General features: G+C 43.1%; 1 protein-coding gene across 1 annotated transcript in view; it reads left to right on the top strand.

The window, feature by feature from the left end:
* The window catches only part of LOC138089829 (solute carrier family 22 member 1), a 37926-nt gene extending 24437 nt beyond the window's left edge, over positions 1-13489 (top strand). The window contains exons 9-11 of the mRNA XM_068985386.1: positions 7511-7623; positions 9607-9706; positions 12142-13489. Coding sequence (XP_068841487.1) covers positions 7511-7623; positions 9607-9706; positions 12142-12250 — 322 coding nt within the window. The 3' untranslated portion in view covers positions 12251-13489. The remainder of the gene's footprint in view (positions 1-7510; positions 7624-9606; positions 9707-12141) is intronic.
* The last annotated feature ends 401 nt before the right edge of the window (positions 13490-13890 follow it).

Here is a 13890-nt window from a genome sequence, read left to right on the forward strand (position 1 = left end):
TTTAAAACGGCTGGGCCAAACAATTCCATTGTCATGGCCACTGGACCCAGGGGACTGACTCAGAGTGTAAACTGCCAGAGGTCCTGAGTGCCTGGTCCAAGGCAGTGGAAAGCCAAGTGGCCCATCCTCAAGGGGCAGAGCATCCATTTGATGAGGATTCTCAAGAACCAGGAAGGAAAGCCAGATATTCAGAAATAACTTTAAACTTGATCCACACACATCACATGCCAAAGTAAGATAGTCATGAAAGTTTGGGTCTTTTCAATCAATTGAATCAAATCTCAATTGGAAAAAAAAGGGTCATTTCTGTTCCTTTATTACTTTATAATCGCTTCAGGTTGACAGAGTTTCTATTTAGACCATTTGACCCTGCTTCTTATGCACAGGAGGCTTCAGAGTTGAACAGCATCCTCCTTCTAACTGTCTGCAACATATACTGTCAAGACCCAGGTGTCACTAGTTGTAAAGAACCTGCCTGCCAGTGCAGGAGACACAAGAGATGTGGGTTTGATTCCTGGGTTGGGGAGACCCCCTGGAGGAGGGCATGGCAACCCTCTCTAGTATTCTTGCCTGGAGAATCCCAAGGACAGAGGAGCTTGGTGGGCTACAGTTCTTAGGGTCGCACAGAGTTGGACATGACTGAGGCGACTTGGCACGCAGGCACGCGTGCTCTGCCTTGTATTGAAAATCATCCACCCATTTTTACCTCTTCTCTATATTATGCGCTCCTTGAACACAGAGACTGCACAGCGTTCTTGTCTGCACCTCCTGAAGCTGCTCTGTAGCTCTACTAACCAGGCAGCTGGTGCTTGCAGAATGAATGGCTGAAGTGTCCCAGAGACCTGAATTTTCTTAATTTTATTTTTTAAGATATTTATTATTTTAAATTACATTTGGCTGCACTGGCTCTTCGCTGTTGCACGTAGGCTTTCTCTAGTTGGGGCGAGTGGGGGCTACTCTCCGGTTGCAAGACACGGGCTTCTCATTGCTGTGGCTTCTCTTGTTGCAGAGCGTGGACTCTAGAGCAGACTCAGTAGTTGTGGCGCACGGGCTTAGTTGCTCTGTGTCCTGGGGGATCTTCCTGGGCCTAGGATGAAACCGTGTCCGCTGCATTGCAAGGTGGATTCTGAACCACTGGACCACCAGGGAAGCCCTATGAGTTTTAAAGATGGAAGCTAGTTTCTTACTTCTTCTAGCCTCTGTGTGCTTGTAAAATCTTTCTCTTTTTTAAGACTTATCCTCTTAAAATTATTTTTAAAATGGTGATTTTTTCCCCCTCCTCTTGGAAACCACACTAAAGCTACTAGAAGAATGAGAGGAGCACATGAGGGCTTATCTTTATTATTCACTGCTGCTGCGTGAGAATCTACATTTTCATCAATGAATATTTCAACACAAATAATTTAATAGCAACAAAAAGGAAGGAGATGCAGAAAAGAAAAAAAAAACAAACCCTGCAAATGCCATCTTTGAAAGTAGGACGACCTTGAAAGAAGGTGTAGGAAGAAGGGCTGCCTAGTACAGTGAATATAAAAGGGTCTAGAAGACTCCAGGGAGGTCCACTGGGGCAGCAAACTTGAGACAAGGCCAGAGGTTTTACAAGGTAGGAAGGGAGCTTGAAGAATCTAACCCACAATCCCTTGTTGGAGGAACAAGATGGGTCCAAGCTTCCCTGTCCTTCCCTATCTCTCAGGTCCATTGAGTCAGTGATGCTATCTTGCCATCTCATCCTCTGCTGCCGGCTTCTCCTTTTGCCTTCAGTCTTTCCCAGTATCAGGGTCTTTTCCAATGAGTTGTTTCTTCTTATCAGGTAGCCAAAATATTGGAGCTTCAGCTTCAGCATCAGTCCTTCTAATGAATATTCAGGATTGATTTCCTTTAGGATGGACTGGCTTGATCTCCTTGCAGTCCAAGGGACTCTCAAGAATCTTCTCTAGCACCACAATTTGAAAGCGTCAATTCTTTGGCACTCAGCCTTCTTTATGGGCCAACTTATGCATCCGTACATTACTACTAGAAAAACCATAGTTTCTACTAGATGGACCTTTGTGGCAAAGTGACGCCTCTGCTTTTTCATATGCTGTCTAGGTTTGTCATAGTATTCCTTCCAAGGAGCAAGCGTCTTTTAATGTCATGAGTAGGGATAAGAGAGTCAAAGCATTTAATCATAGACATCCCTGGCCAGAAAGAGAATTTCTAATAGCTTAAACATGCCCTGGTCCTTCTCCACAAATCCTTCTAAAATAGCTGCTGCAGGAAGAAATAATAGTGTTGAATGCTGAATCACACATAAAAAAGTAACTTTCCCAGGAGCTATACAAATATATCATGAGATAAAAAGGAGAAAGAAAGAGGAAAAGCAAGTGACAAATGAAGAAAATGCATAGGGAAAATATTATCAGAAAGCAAATGAAAAGTATAGCCAAGTGTACTATGACTAAGTACAAAATAGTAAAGAATTAGCCATCTCTGTAAAAGAAGAGTGTAAGGCAGAGAATGTAAGTTCTTCAGAGAATGTGTGATAAGACAAGAGATGAAGTCAGCTCAGGCTGAAAAAAAAAAGAAATATTAAAATATTTTACAAATGAAAACCACATTGAAAGCAGTACAAGGGAGAATTGATAAAGGAAAGGTAAGACAGAATTAAGAATTGCAAAATAAGATTGAAATAAGCAAAAAGTTTAAAAGGCTTAGAGATTATGCTTATACATATGTCCCAAAGAAGATCATTGAACTAATGAAACCAAAGAACTTAAAGAAATAAAAAAAACTTAAAAGAACTTCTGGAAATAAAAGAATGCTTGGATCTATGATTTGAAGGTGGCATACAGTGAGAGTTATAGGAAAACTTGATTCTAAGCAATATTAACAAATATTCCAGTTAAGTGACTGTGCTTCAGAGATAAAGAAAGACTTATGAGGTACCCAGGCTGAAAGTGTAAGTCACATGTATCAGGAGAAAGTCAAACTGATACCATTTGATGAAGCTTGTGAAACATCCTGCAATGATCCCAAGGAGAAGAAATGTAACTCAAAGAATTTTATCCAAACTCTCATTCCCAAATAAAAACAACATCCAATTATTTTGTTCCTTAAAAATATGGTTACTATAAACTTTTTCCAAAAAAGCTATTAGAGAAAAAATTCTCAGTAAACACAATAAGTGGAGTAATACTTCAAAGTTATTGATGGTGATTACTGAATTTGAGATTAAAACCCTCAGTTTCTGTTTTGATTACAGAATATAAATTGACAATACAGAAATGCTATAACTAAAAATGGACTTTAGCTTTCCAGGTTTCTCTGTCCATAGAATTCTCCAGGCAAGGCTGCTGGAGTCATTTCCTTTCCCAGGGGATCTTCCCAACCCAGGGATAGAGCCCAGGTCTCCGGCATTGCAGGCAAATTCTTTACCATCTGAGCCACCAGGGAAGCCCAATAACTAAAAAAATTTGGAAAGGGAAGAAAGAATGTTGGAGGTGGTGTGATACACTGATTTTCTCAATACTTTCTCCAGGAAAAAATATATCACTAAAAGCTAATAAATTAAGTAGTTTTATAGGCATATTTTAAGAGATGAAGGCAAACAGTAAGAACAATGATATTATTAACTACAGCCAGTGCATGGAGGGATGATTTGAGGAGAAAGTAAAAATACACTAATTTTAAAGTTGTTCTTAATAGTTAACCAATACTATCTAAAGAAATAGAGTATTAAGTATATTCTCAAACCTTCTTAAGTATCAGAAAAAAATACACATAACCAACACAAACTGAGAAATAAAAGACACAGAAAACAATAAAAAACATGGCATATGTTAATATATTTATAAAATGTTAATAAACAGTTAATGACAGAATTAAGAACAAACATTTCTGATATTTAAATAAATATAAAGAGACTCAACTCCTTTATTGAAAAACAAAAGTAAAAAGGCTCTAATTTCATTGTAAAGCAAAATCTAACCATCTGCTGCATAGTTGGAGTCTAACTTTTCCTCAGAAAGGTTGAGAAGCAAGGAATGCACAAAAGCAGGTGCTTCCCCAGTGGCTCAGTGGTAAAGAATCCACTTGCAATGCAGGAGACTCAGGAGGCATGGGTTTGATCCCCCGGCTCCCCCGGAGGAGGAAATGGCAATGCTCCAGTGTTCTTGCCTGGAGTCTCCTATGGACAGAGGAGCCTGGCGGGCCACAGTCCTTGGGGTCGCAAAGAGTCAGACAGCACACGCACACTGGGTAAATGGAAGCAAAACTGTAGCAAGAACCACGATGTTATCAGACAAAGTTGAATTTATGGCAAAACTGTATTAAGACAAAGAAGACCCTAAATCGTAGTTAAGAGAGAATCCACAATGCTTTCTCAGGATAGTTTTACAAAATATTTAATTAATAGAAAACTTCAGTGATCCACAGTTCTAGAGTATAGGAAAAGGAGGAAGTTTTTTTAAAAAATTGTTTATAAGCTCTCATGATGTTGATGTCAAATAGCAACAAAAATAAAGGAAACAAGAAAACTGCGAATATTATTTATGGATGATAAATTCAAATCCTAAACAGTGTATTATCAAGCAGAATAGTGGAGCACATTAAAATAATAACACATAGTATTTGGGCTCCAAAATCATTGCAGATGGTGATTGCAGCCATGAAATTAAAAGACGCTTACTCCTTGGAAGAAAAGTTATGACCAACCTAGTTATGACCTCTGCTATATTTAAAAGCAGAGACATTACTCTGCCGACTAAGGTCCGTCTAGTCAAGGCTATGGTTTTTCTTGTGGTCATGTATGGATGTGAGAGTTGGACTGTGAAGAAGGCTGAGCGCCGAAGAATTGACTGCAAGGAGATCCAACCAGTCCATTCTGAAGGAGATCAGTCCTGGGATTTCTTTGGAAGGAATGATGCTAAAGCTGAAACTCCAGTACTTTGGCCACCTCATGCGAAGAGTTGACTCATTGGAAAAGACTGTGATGCTGGGAGGGATTGGGGGCAGGAGGAGAAGGGGACGACAGAGGATGAGACGGCTGGATGGCATCACTGACTCAATGGACGTGAGTCTGGGTGAATTCCGGGAGTTGGTGATGGACAGGGAGGCCTGGCGTGCTGTGATTCATGGGGTCGCAAAGAGTCAGACACGACTGAGCAACTGAACTGAACTGAACTGAAGATGAGTTATTCCAGGAATACAGAGATAGCTTAATATTAGAAAATCATAGTATAGTTCATGCTAATAAATTAAAAGAAAATTGCACTCTTCTCTCCATGGATAAAAGAGGCATTCAATAAAAGTCAACACCTATTTTTGTTTTTTAAATCTCTCAATAAACATGGATAGATAATTTTTCATGTAGTTTTCTCAGTATGTTTTCCAGCTAAAAAGAAAGATATTATTGAAAGCTGGTGAATCAAGTAAATTACAAAGCATATTTAATGATTATAATGGCAAACGCTAAATAAATAACTAAACTGAGGTCATAGAGGGAGACTTTGGGAAGGGAATAAAAATGTACTAATGTTATAATTACTCATTTTAGGGAGTAAGAAATTGTGCAAATGGATGTAATAGAAGAAGCTTAAAAGGATAAAACTTTTCTTGATTTATCATTCCTGATTTGACCATGTCTTCGACCCAAAGCTCAAGATTATTTATAGGAATACCCTGAAGTGGCTATATTCATATAAGACAGAATGATCAAAAACTATTGTCAGGGATAAAGAGGTCATTTCAAGTTGACAGTTTCCTCCCTAGCTTTCTTTGTCCTTTATTTCTTAATCTCCTCTCTTTATCCTTCCTGTCCCTCTATGTGAAAGCAAAAACCCTAGTCAGACCAACCAGTTCTCCAGACCATTGTTATAATCCAATTCCGACATTCAGTTCAGTTCACTCAGTCCTGTCCGACTCTTTGTGACCCCATGGACTTGTAGCAATCCAGGCTTCCCTGTTCATCACCAACTCCCAGAGCTTGCTCAAACTCATGTCCACTGAGTTGGTGATGCCATCCAACCATCTCATCCTCTGTTGTTCCTGTCTCCTTCTGCCTTCAATCTTTCCCAGCATCAGGGTTTTTCCCAATGAGTCAGTTCTTCGCATCAGGTGGCCAAAATATTAGAGTTTCAGCTTCAGCATCAGTCCTTCCAATAAATATTCAGGACTGATTTCCTTTAGGATTGGCTGATTTGATCTCCTTGCAGGCCAAAGGACTGCAACACCACAGTTCAAAAGCATCAATTCTTCGCCACTCAGCTTTCTTTATGGTCCAACTCTCACATCCACACATGGCTACTGGAAAAGCCATAGCTTTGACTAGACAGGCCTTTGTTGGCAAAGTGATGTCTCTGCTTTTTTATGGGGAGGGAAGTGGGAGGGGGTTTCAGGTTTGGGAACACGTGTACACCCATGATGGGTTCATGTTGATGTATGGCAAAACCAATATAGTACTGTAAAGTAAAATTAAAAAAAAAAAGAAAAGAATCTGAAAAAAAAAAATGCTGTCTAGGTTGGTCACAGCTTTTCTTCCAAGAAGCAAGTGTCTTTCAATTTTATGGCTGCAATCACCATCTGCAGTGATTTTAGAGCCCAAGAAAGTAAAGTCTGTCACTGTTTCCACTGTTTCCCCATCTATTTGCCATGAAGTGATGGGACCGGATGCCATGATCTTCATTTTCTGAATGTTGAGCTTTAAGCCAACTTTTTCACTCTCCTCTTTCACTTTTATCATGAGCCCCTTTAGTTCTTCTTTGCTTTCTCCCATAAGGGTGATGTCATCTGTGTATCTGAGGTTATGGATATTTCTCCCAGCCATCTTGATTCCAGTTTGTGCTTCACCCAGCCTGGCATTTCCCATGAAATTCTGACATTAACTACCTGGAATTAGCAACCTCCCTCCTGGAGTTCATTCATTTGCTATAAGGCCCATGGAACTCAGGGAAGCACTTGCACTTACTCATTTGTTATAAAGGTGATAAACAGGCGGCCAGAGGAAGAGATTCGCAGGCAGGGCTGGCAGAGTCCTACCACATGCACTCTGTCCCCCCGGAGCTGGGATGTGCCTTTCTCTTAGCACGTTACGTAGGTGCGGGTGATGAAATCGTCAGTGATTCTTTTTTTTTCAAGAATATTTATTTGTTTATTTTTGACTGTGCTGGGTCTTTGAGGCTGTGCTCGGGCTTTCTCCAGTTTCCGTGAGCAGGGGCTACTCTTCCTTCAGGACCACAGGCTTCAGCAGTTGCAGCACACAGACTCAGTAGTTGTAGCGTACGAGCTTAGATGCTCCTCGGCATGTGGAATCTTCCCGAACCAGGGATCAAACCCACATCCCCTGCATTGGCAGGCGGATTTCTATCCACTGTGCCACCAGGAAGTCCAGTCATCAGGGATTAACCTCATCGCCAGCCCCTCTCCCCTCCCTGGAGGTTGGGGAATGGGCGGTGTAATTGCTGTAGCGAAAGTTTACCATTTGGAAAACTGATTCACAGAAATGTCATATTTTTTGGTCTCTGTATTTTACCAGGAACCTTGGCATGATGGTGTGTTCCTCCCTGTGTGATGTGGGTGGGATTCTCACCCCATTCCTGGTCTTCAGGCTGATGGAGGTTTGGCAAGGCTCGCCACTCATTTTGTTTGGTAAGATTATTATTTCTTATTCACAGCCCAGTGTGAATAGTCGATAACTACTGGACGAGTGAATGGCACCCCCCGAGGGTGCAGAAGGGAAGGGTGGTGCCGGCCCTTTCATTGTCTCCTGGCTCCTCTGTCTTGCTTCACAGGAAAGATAAGATGCCGTTCTTACATCATGGGCCAGAGGTGTACGTCCTGTGGCTCTGGAGTCCAATAATTCCTTCTACAGAATAGAACAGGAGAGCATTTGTGATGCAGCCTCCTGGTTTCTTAGTGAATTTGACGCCCAGCTTTGGTGAACTTCCCATGTGATCGCTAGATGTTAGGTTGCCGTCACTCCTCTTCTGCTTCCAGATCGTAACAACTGACAACAGACACAAAGGGGCAATGGGAACCCAAGTTTAGTACCTGGTTTGTTACTGATTATATTAGGTTAGAAGAGGAGGAGGGAACTCATCCACTTCTCCCCAAACCTGCCACTTAGCGGAGGGCAAATCGACTGCCTGTGTGTGGAGAGCTGCCATGTCTGGGCCAGGTAAACCCCTGCGGGTAGGGTAGAGTGGGAGTGGATGAGTAGCAAGAGAGGCCCACACTGCCCACATACACATCACCTGGGCTCCATATCGTGTACATGTAGTAGCTATAAGATCCACTGTATAGTTTATATATGGGCATCCCAGGTGGCGCAGTGGTAAAGAATCTGCCTGCCAGTGCAGGAGATGCGGGTTCAATCCCTGGACGGGAAGATCCTTTGGAGGAGGAAATGGAAACCCACTCCAGTACTCTTGCCTGGAAAATCCCATGGACAGAGGAGCCTGGTGGGCTGCAGTCCATGGGGCCACAAAGAGCCAGACATAACTGAGTGACTGAGCATGCGTGCATAGTTTATATTATACAATTATATAATATATCATACTACATTATATTATATATATATAAATCGGAGAAGGCATTGGCACCCCATTCCAGTACTCTTGCCTGGAAAATCCCATGGATGGAGGAGCCTGGTGGGCTGCAGTCCATGGGGTTGCTAAGAGTCGGACACGACTGAGCAACATCCCTTTCACTTTATTGGAGAAGGAAATGGCAACCCACTCCAGTGTTCTTACCTGGAGAATCCCAGGGACGGGGGAGCCTGGTGGGCTGCCGTCTATGAGGTCACACAGAATCGGACACAACTGAAGCAACTTAGCAGCAGCAGCAGCATATATATAAATATAATGAGGGCTTCCCAGGTGGTGCTAGTGGTAAGAAACCTGCTTGCCAATTCAGGAGACATAAGAGATGTGGGTTTGATCCCTGGATTGGGCAGATCTCCTGGAGGAGGGTGCAACAATCAATTCCAATATTCTTACCTGGAGAATCCCATGGACAGAGGAGCCTGGTGGGCCATAGTTCATGGAGTCTCAAAGCATCGGACATGAGTGAAGTGACTTAGCATGCATGCATGCATGTATATAATAGTAGCTACATATATACTTTATATATATAGTTACTAGTCAAAATTGAGTTTTCTATTGTACCTGAATCAATAAATCCCCCTAATATTTAAGCATCAGTTGCTGTAGAACTGTATTCTTAGGTAGATGTACAATGAGGCTTTCTGGGTAGCTCAGCTGGTAAAGAATCTGCCTGCAATGCAGGAGACCTGGGTTGGAGGAGGGCATGGTAAATAACTACTCCAGTATTCTTGCCTGGAGAATCCATGGACAGAGGAGCCTGGTGGGCTACAGTCCAAGGGATCACAAAGAGTCAGACATGACTGAGCAACTAAGCACAGCACAGGTGTACAAGGAGGGAAGTATTTCCTTTTCTTACTCTGCCGTTTCCCCCGTTACCATATTGCTTTTAGTTTTCTAGACATCGCTGACTTTTCGAAGTGGCCCTCACACATGTATTGCCTATGCATCTCTTTAATTAGCTGTCATCATCTGTAAATGGTGTTGGCCATGCTCTAACGGCTCCATGTTGAATCTGTCTCGTTTGAAGCGGCCTTGGGGCTGGTTGCCGGGGGAATGACGCTGCTTCTTCCGGAAACCAAGGGGGTCACTTTGCCAGAGACCATTGAGGATGCTGAAAATCTGCAGAGGTGAGAGCCGGCCACTGGGGGACCCAGAGCCCCATGTTAGACTTGCCCTCCCTGTTATGAAACTCTCCATTTCCTGTCTTCTGGGAGGGCTTTACTGGTCTTGTTTGGCCTGTTATCACCCCAGAGCTGTTACAGAGAGAAACACAAAGCAGTGACTGTTGGCTAAAAAGGAAAGCAGGGAGAGCCGGAGTGTATGTTTTTGGTGGGCAGTCATCTGCTCTAAACCGCGAGTCGCAAGGTTTTGTTTATTGTTTATGATGCCGACCACGCGGAGCACCGCGGCCCCTAGCTCACCCCAGAGTTGTTGGGAGCTATTTTTAAATCAATCTTCTGTCTTTTTTGTGACTGTTGGTTCAAATTCCTTAGTGACTTTCTTCACAAAGAAGAATGACTTAAAACTTTCACTCCTGTAACAGGGACAAGTGCTTCAGTGGAGTCTCAGGTCCTACTCTTAAAGCCATCAAACAGGAAAGGAAAAAAAGTGTCTGATGACGTAGTCATTACAGGCTTGGTTCTCTGGATTCTATGTAAGGACCCACGTGTCCCTGGGAAGTAGAGCAAGAGACTCTGGGGACTCACTGAGGCTTAGGTTCAGTCCAGGGGCAGCCACCTACTTGGCCATGCGACCTTGGGAATATCATTGAACCCTCTAACCTTCGTTTCCTTGCCTGAAAAGTAGCCACAATAATACTTAACTGAGAAGTGTGCTGTGAAAATTCAATGAGGTTAAGTAGGTGACAACGACTTAGCCACTGCCTGGCACATAGTAGGTGTTCAACAAATTTTGGATTCTTACCATTCTTCCTGCACACTGCGTGATTTCCTCAATGATTCTCAAATTTACTCTGCAGAGGAGTCACAAATGGAGCTTGCTAAAATGCAGATTCCTGGGCCCTTTCGGTTTTTGACTTCATAAGTGAATGGGGGAACATGATCTTTTCATGATGATCAATACCCGTCAGTGCACTTCACTTTGAGAAATTCTTCATCTCTCAGTACTGATAAGGGACACACACTCTGTGTGAACTGTAAGCACATTTTGTCATATGGGTAGTAGACACACATAGCTACACATTGGTCCTTGCTGACAGTACCTTCCTCTGGTCCCAAGGAGTAGACACATATAGTAAGGTTGACTACCTGATTTTGAAAGTTTCGTTATAATTCGTTAATAGGCACTTGGTCATCTTTTACGGTGTTGGCTCCATCACCAATGACTCCATCGTCAGAGCCATTCCTGCCTGGCCAGGGGAGGCCAGGGCTTCTGCTTGGAGCTCCATGCCGCCATGGACACACTTTCTTCTTGATAATGCCCTTCCCTATGTATAATCACCACTTATTTCATTATCTGTCTTCTCTGCTATACGAATTTCATAAATAGAGAGATCATTTCAATGATACCTTCTTGGGATGTCCCACGTGGTCCAGTGGCTAAGACACCATGCTCCCAAAACAGGGGGCCCGGGTTCAGTCTATATTCAGAGAACTAGATTCCACATGCTGCAACTAACATATCCCACGTGCTGCAACTAAGATCCCTTGTAGCCAAATCAATTGAAATTTTAAAAAATGACACTTTCTTCCCTACTGTCCAGGAAACAAGCTCAGGGAATGGGAGTGACGGGAGCTCTGGCTAATAGACGTCACACTGCGTCAGCTTCACTGAGTTTCGGGTGCCGTCCACCCCATCCTCGCAAAACACTGTGAGGCAGCTGTTGTCATCAGCACACCTGCTCTACAGATAAGGGAAATCGTGATAGATGCTCCCGAGCCCCAGCTTCAAGGTGGCATGCTGACTCTCAGGGGATGCTGTGAGACAGACACACAGATGCTCTGTGGAAGGGTCAGAAACCCTTTCTGTAAAGGACCAAGGAGTAAATACTTCCGGCTTTGGGGACGTGCAGTCTTTGTCCCCAGGTTCTGCCCTTTCAGAACGAAAGCGGTCACAGTTCATAAACGAATGGATGCGGCTGGGTTCCAGCACAACTTTAGGTATGGAAGTTGACACTGAGATTTCATCCAATTTTCAAGTGTCAAGAAATAATATTTAACACTTGACTTTCAAGAACTATTTTAAAATGTAAGAAACCATAGCAAAACAGGAAGAGAACCAGAAACTGGCCACCCGAGGTCTCTGCTCAGCCTGTTCTTCTTCATCACCTGCTATGTACGTTCTCACCTTCACTTTTGAGACTTATTCCCAGGTGAAACTTTGCAACAGATTCTTAAAAAGCCATGATTGATTTTAACTTAAAACCTGAAAAGAGATATTTATTTCTTTGGCTGCGTCAGGTCTTAGTTGTGGCAGGCAGGACCTAGTTCCTTGACCAGGGATCGAACCTGGGGCCGCCTGCTTTGGGAGTGCGGAATCTCAGCCACCAGACCACCAGGGAAGTCCCTATGGTAACTTAAATTTTTCTTTTTGGTCGCTGCAGGAAAGTAAAACCCAAAGAACACAAGATTTACCTGCAGGTTCAAACATCAGAACTCAACACACAGGCGCCCGAGAGAGATGCTTCGCAGGGGACAGCGCAGCAGAAATGAAGACCGAATTCTCACCCTTTCAGAAGCCCTGAACGCTTCCTCCCACCTGCCTGCCCTCAAATCAGTATCAGTTCTAGAGAATGCTAACTGTGCTTTGCTCTATTTTGTTTTCTTAAAGTCTCTCAAAGCTCTGGCTATCTTTTATCTACTTATCTTCTCTAGTGAGAGCTATTGGTGGTTAGCAGGTACTTGCTTAGCCAAAGTATTTTGAAAGCCCAGTAGCATTTAAATGCTGTTAGACCAGAGGCCTCTGTCATTGGTTTCCTAGAATAACTATTGTTTTATTCACTCTCTGAAAGAAAACGTCTTTGTAGGCATCATGTTGGCATTTTAGCATCTAGGCTCCTTGGAGGACTACTGGTTTATGAATATGGTGACTCTTCCAGCCAACTCTACCCCAAGCATGCTTATACACCTGTGATGGCACAAAACAGGCTCCTTATTCCAAGACCAGAAGGTCTGCAAGATTTTGGGGGGGGGAGAGTTTCGGCAACCCACATTTTAGGAATGCTTCATTCTATTTCACTCTGGCTTTTAGTTCTTATTGGTGATTCTAGAAGGTGACCTCATATGCCAACAATGGAATATCACAGTGGACATATAAACAAAGGAGTTCAGCTTACTTCTTTTTATAATTTTTTAAAGAAACGTTTTGACTTCACTGCATGGCACGTGGGGTCTTAGTTCCCTGACCACGGATTGAACCCATGTCCCCTGCCCTGGAAGCGTGGAGTGAACCCACTGGACCACTGGGGAAGTCCCAAGTTCAATTTACTCTGAGTTAGTAGTACCTGGTTCAAGTTCTAGTTCAAGAAGTGATTTCGGTTCCTGGAGAAAACAGAAACTTTATTTATTTTAAAAGTTCTTTATTCGCGAGACAAACCACAAATGAGGACCCTTCAGAACACACTGTGGGAGAAAAGATTCTGATGCAAATTGGAGGTGTGATCGAACACATGTGGTATTTCCTTATAAACACTTCTGGCCAGGTTGGCTGAGCTGAGGGATGGCCTCGCGGACTCGAGATACTGGGATTTCGTTCTGGGCAGCACTGATCTTCCTTGAGAGTGGACGTGGGCTAATCGGAAACCTGAAACTCTGTCATTGGTAAAACAACGAAAACAAAAAAATCAACTAGATTCGAATTTTTTAAATTGTAAATAAATAAATAACTAAAATAAAACCACATCTGGGGCCCATGGAGGGGACCTAGCGCTCCATTTCAGCTTTTCCCAAGCAAAGCCCTGATTCTGAGTCTTCTCTTTCTGACTGTCAGAGTTATACTCTTTACTGGCAGCAAATATGTTAATTGTAGGCTTTGAATCAGTTTTTCAAATGTGTATTAAAAAATACCCTCTCTAATTTTTCTTAGAATCTTGGGCAAAACTTCTGAAGCAGGCTTTAGACGGAGAGGTTGCTGCTGTTTCTCACTCTCTAAGTTGTGTCTGACTCCCAGCAGCCCCATGGACTGCAGCACATCAGGCTTCCCTGGCCTTCACTATCTCCCGGAGCTTGCTCAAACTCACGTCCACTGAGTCGATGATGCCATCCAACCCTCTCATCCTCTGTCGTCCCCTTCTCCTCCTGCCCTCAATCTTTCCCAGCATCAGGGTCTTTTCCAATGAGTCAGCTCTTTGCAT

The sequence above is a fragment of the Capricornis sumatraensis genome, chromosome 13 (assembly GCF_032405125.1).
Source record: "Capricornis sumatraensis isolate serow.1 chromosome 13, serow.2, whole genome shotgun sequence".
Lineage (NCBI taxonomy): Eukaryota > Metazoa > Chordata > Mammalia > Artiodactyla > Bovidae > Capricornis > Capricornis sumatraensis.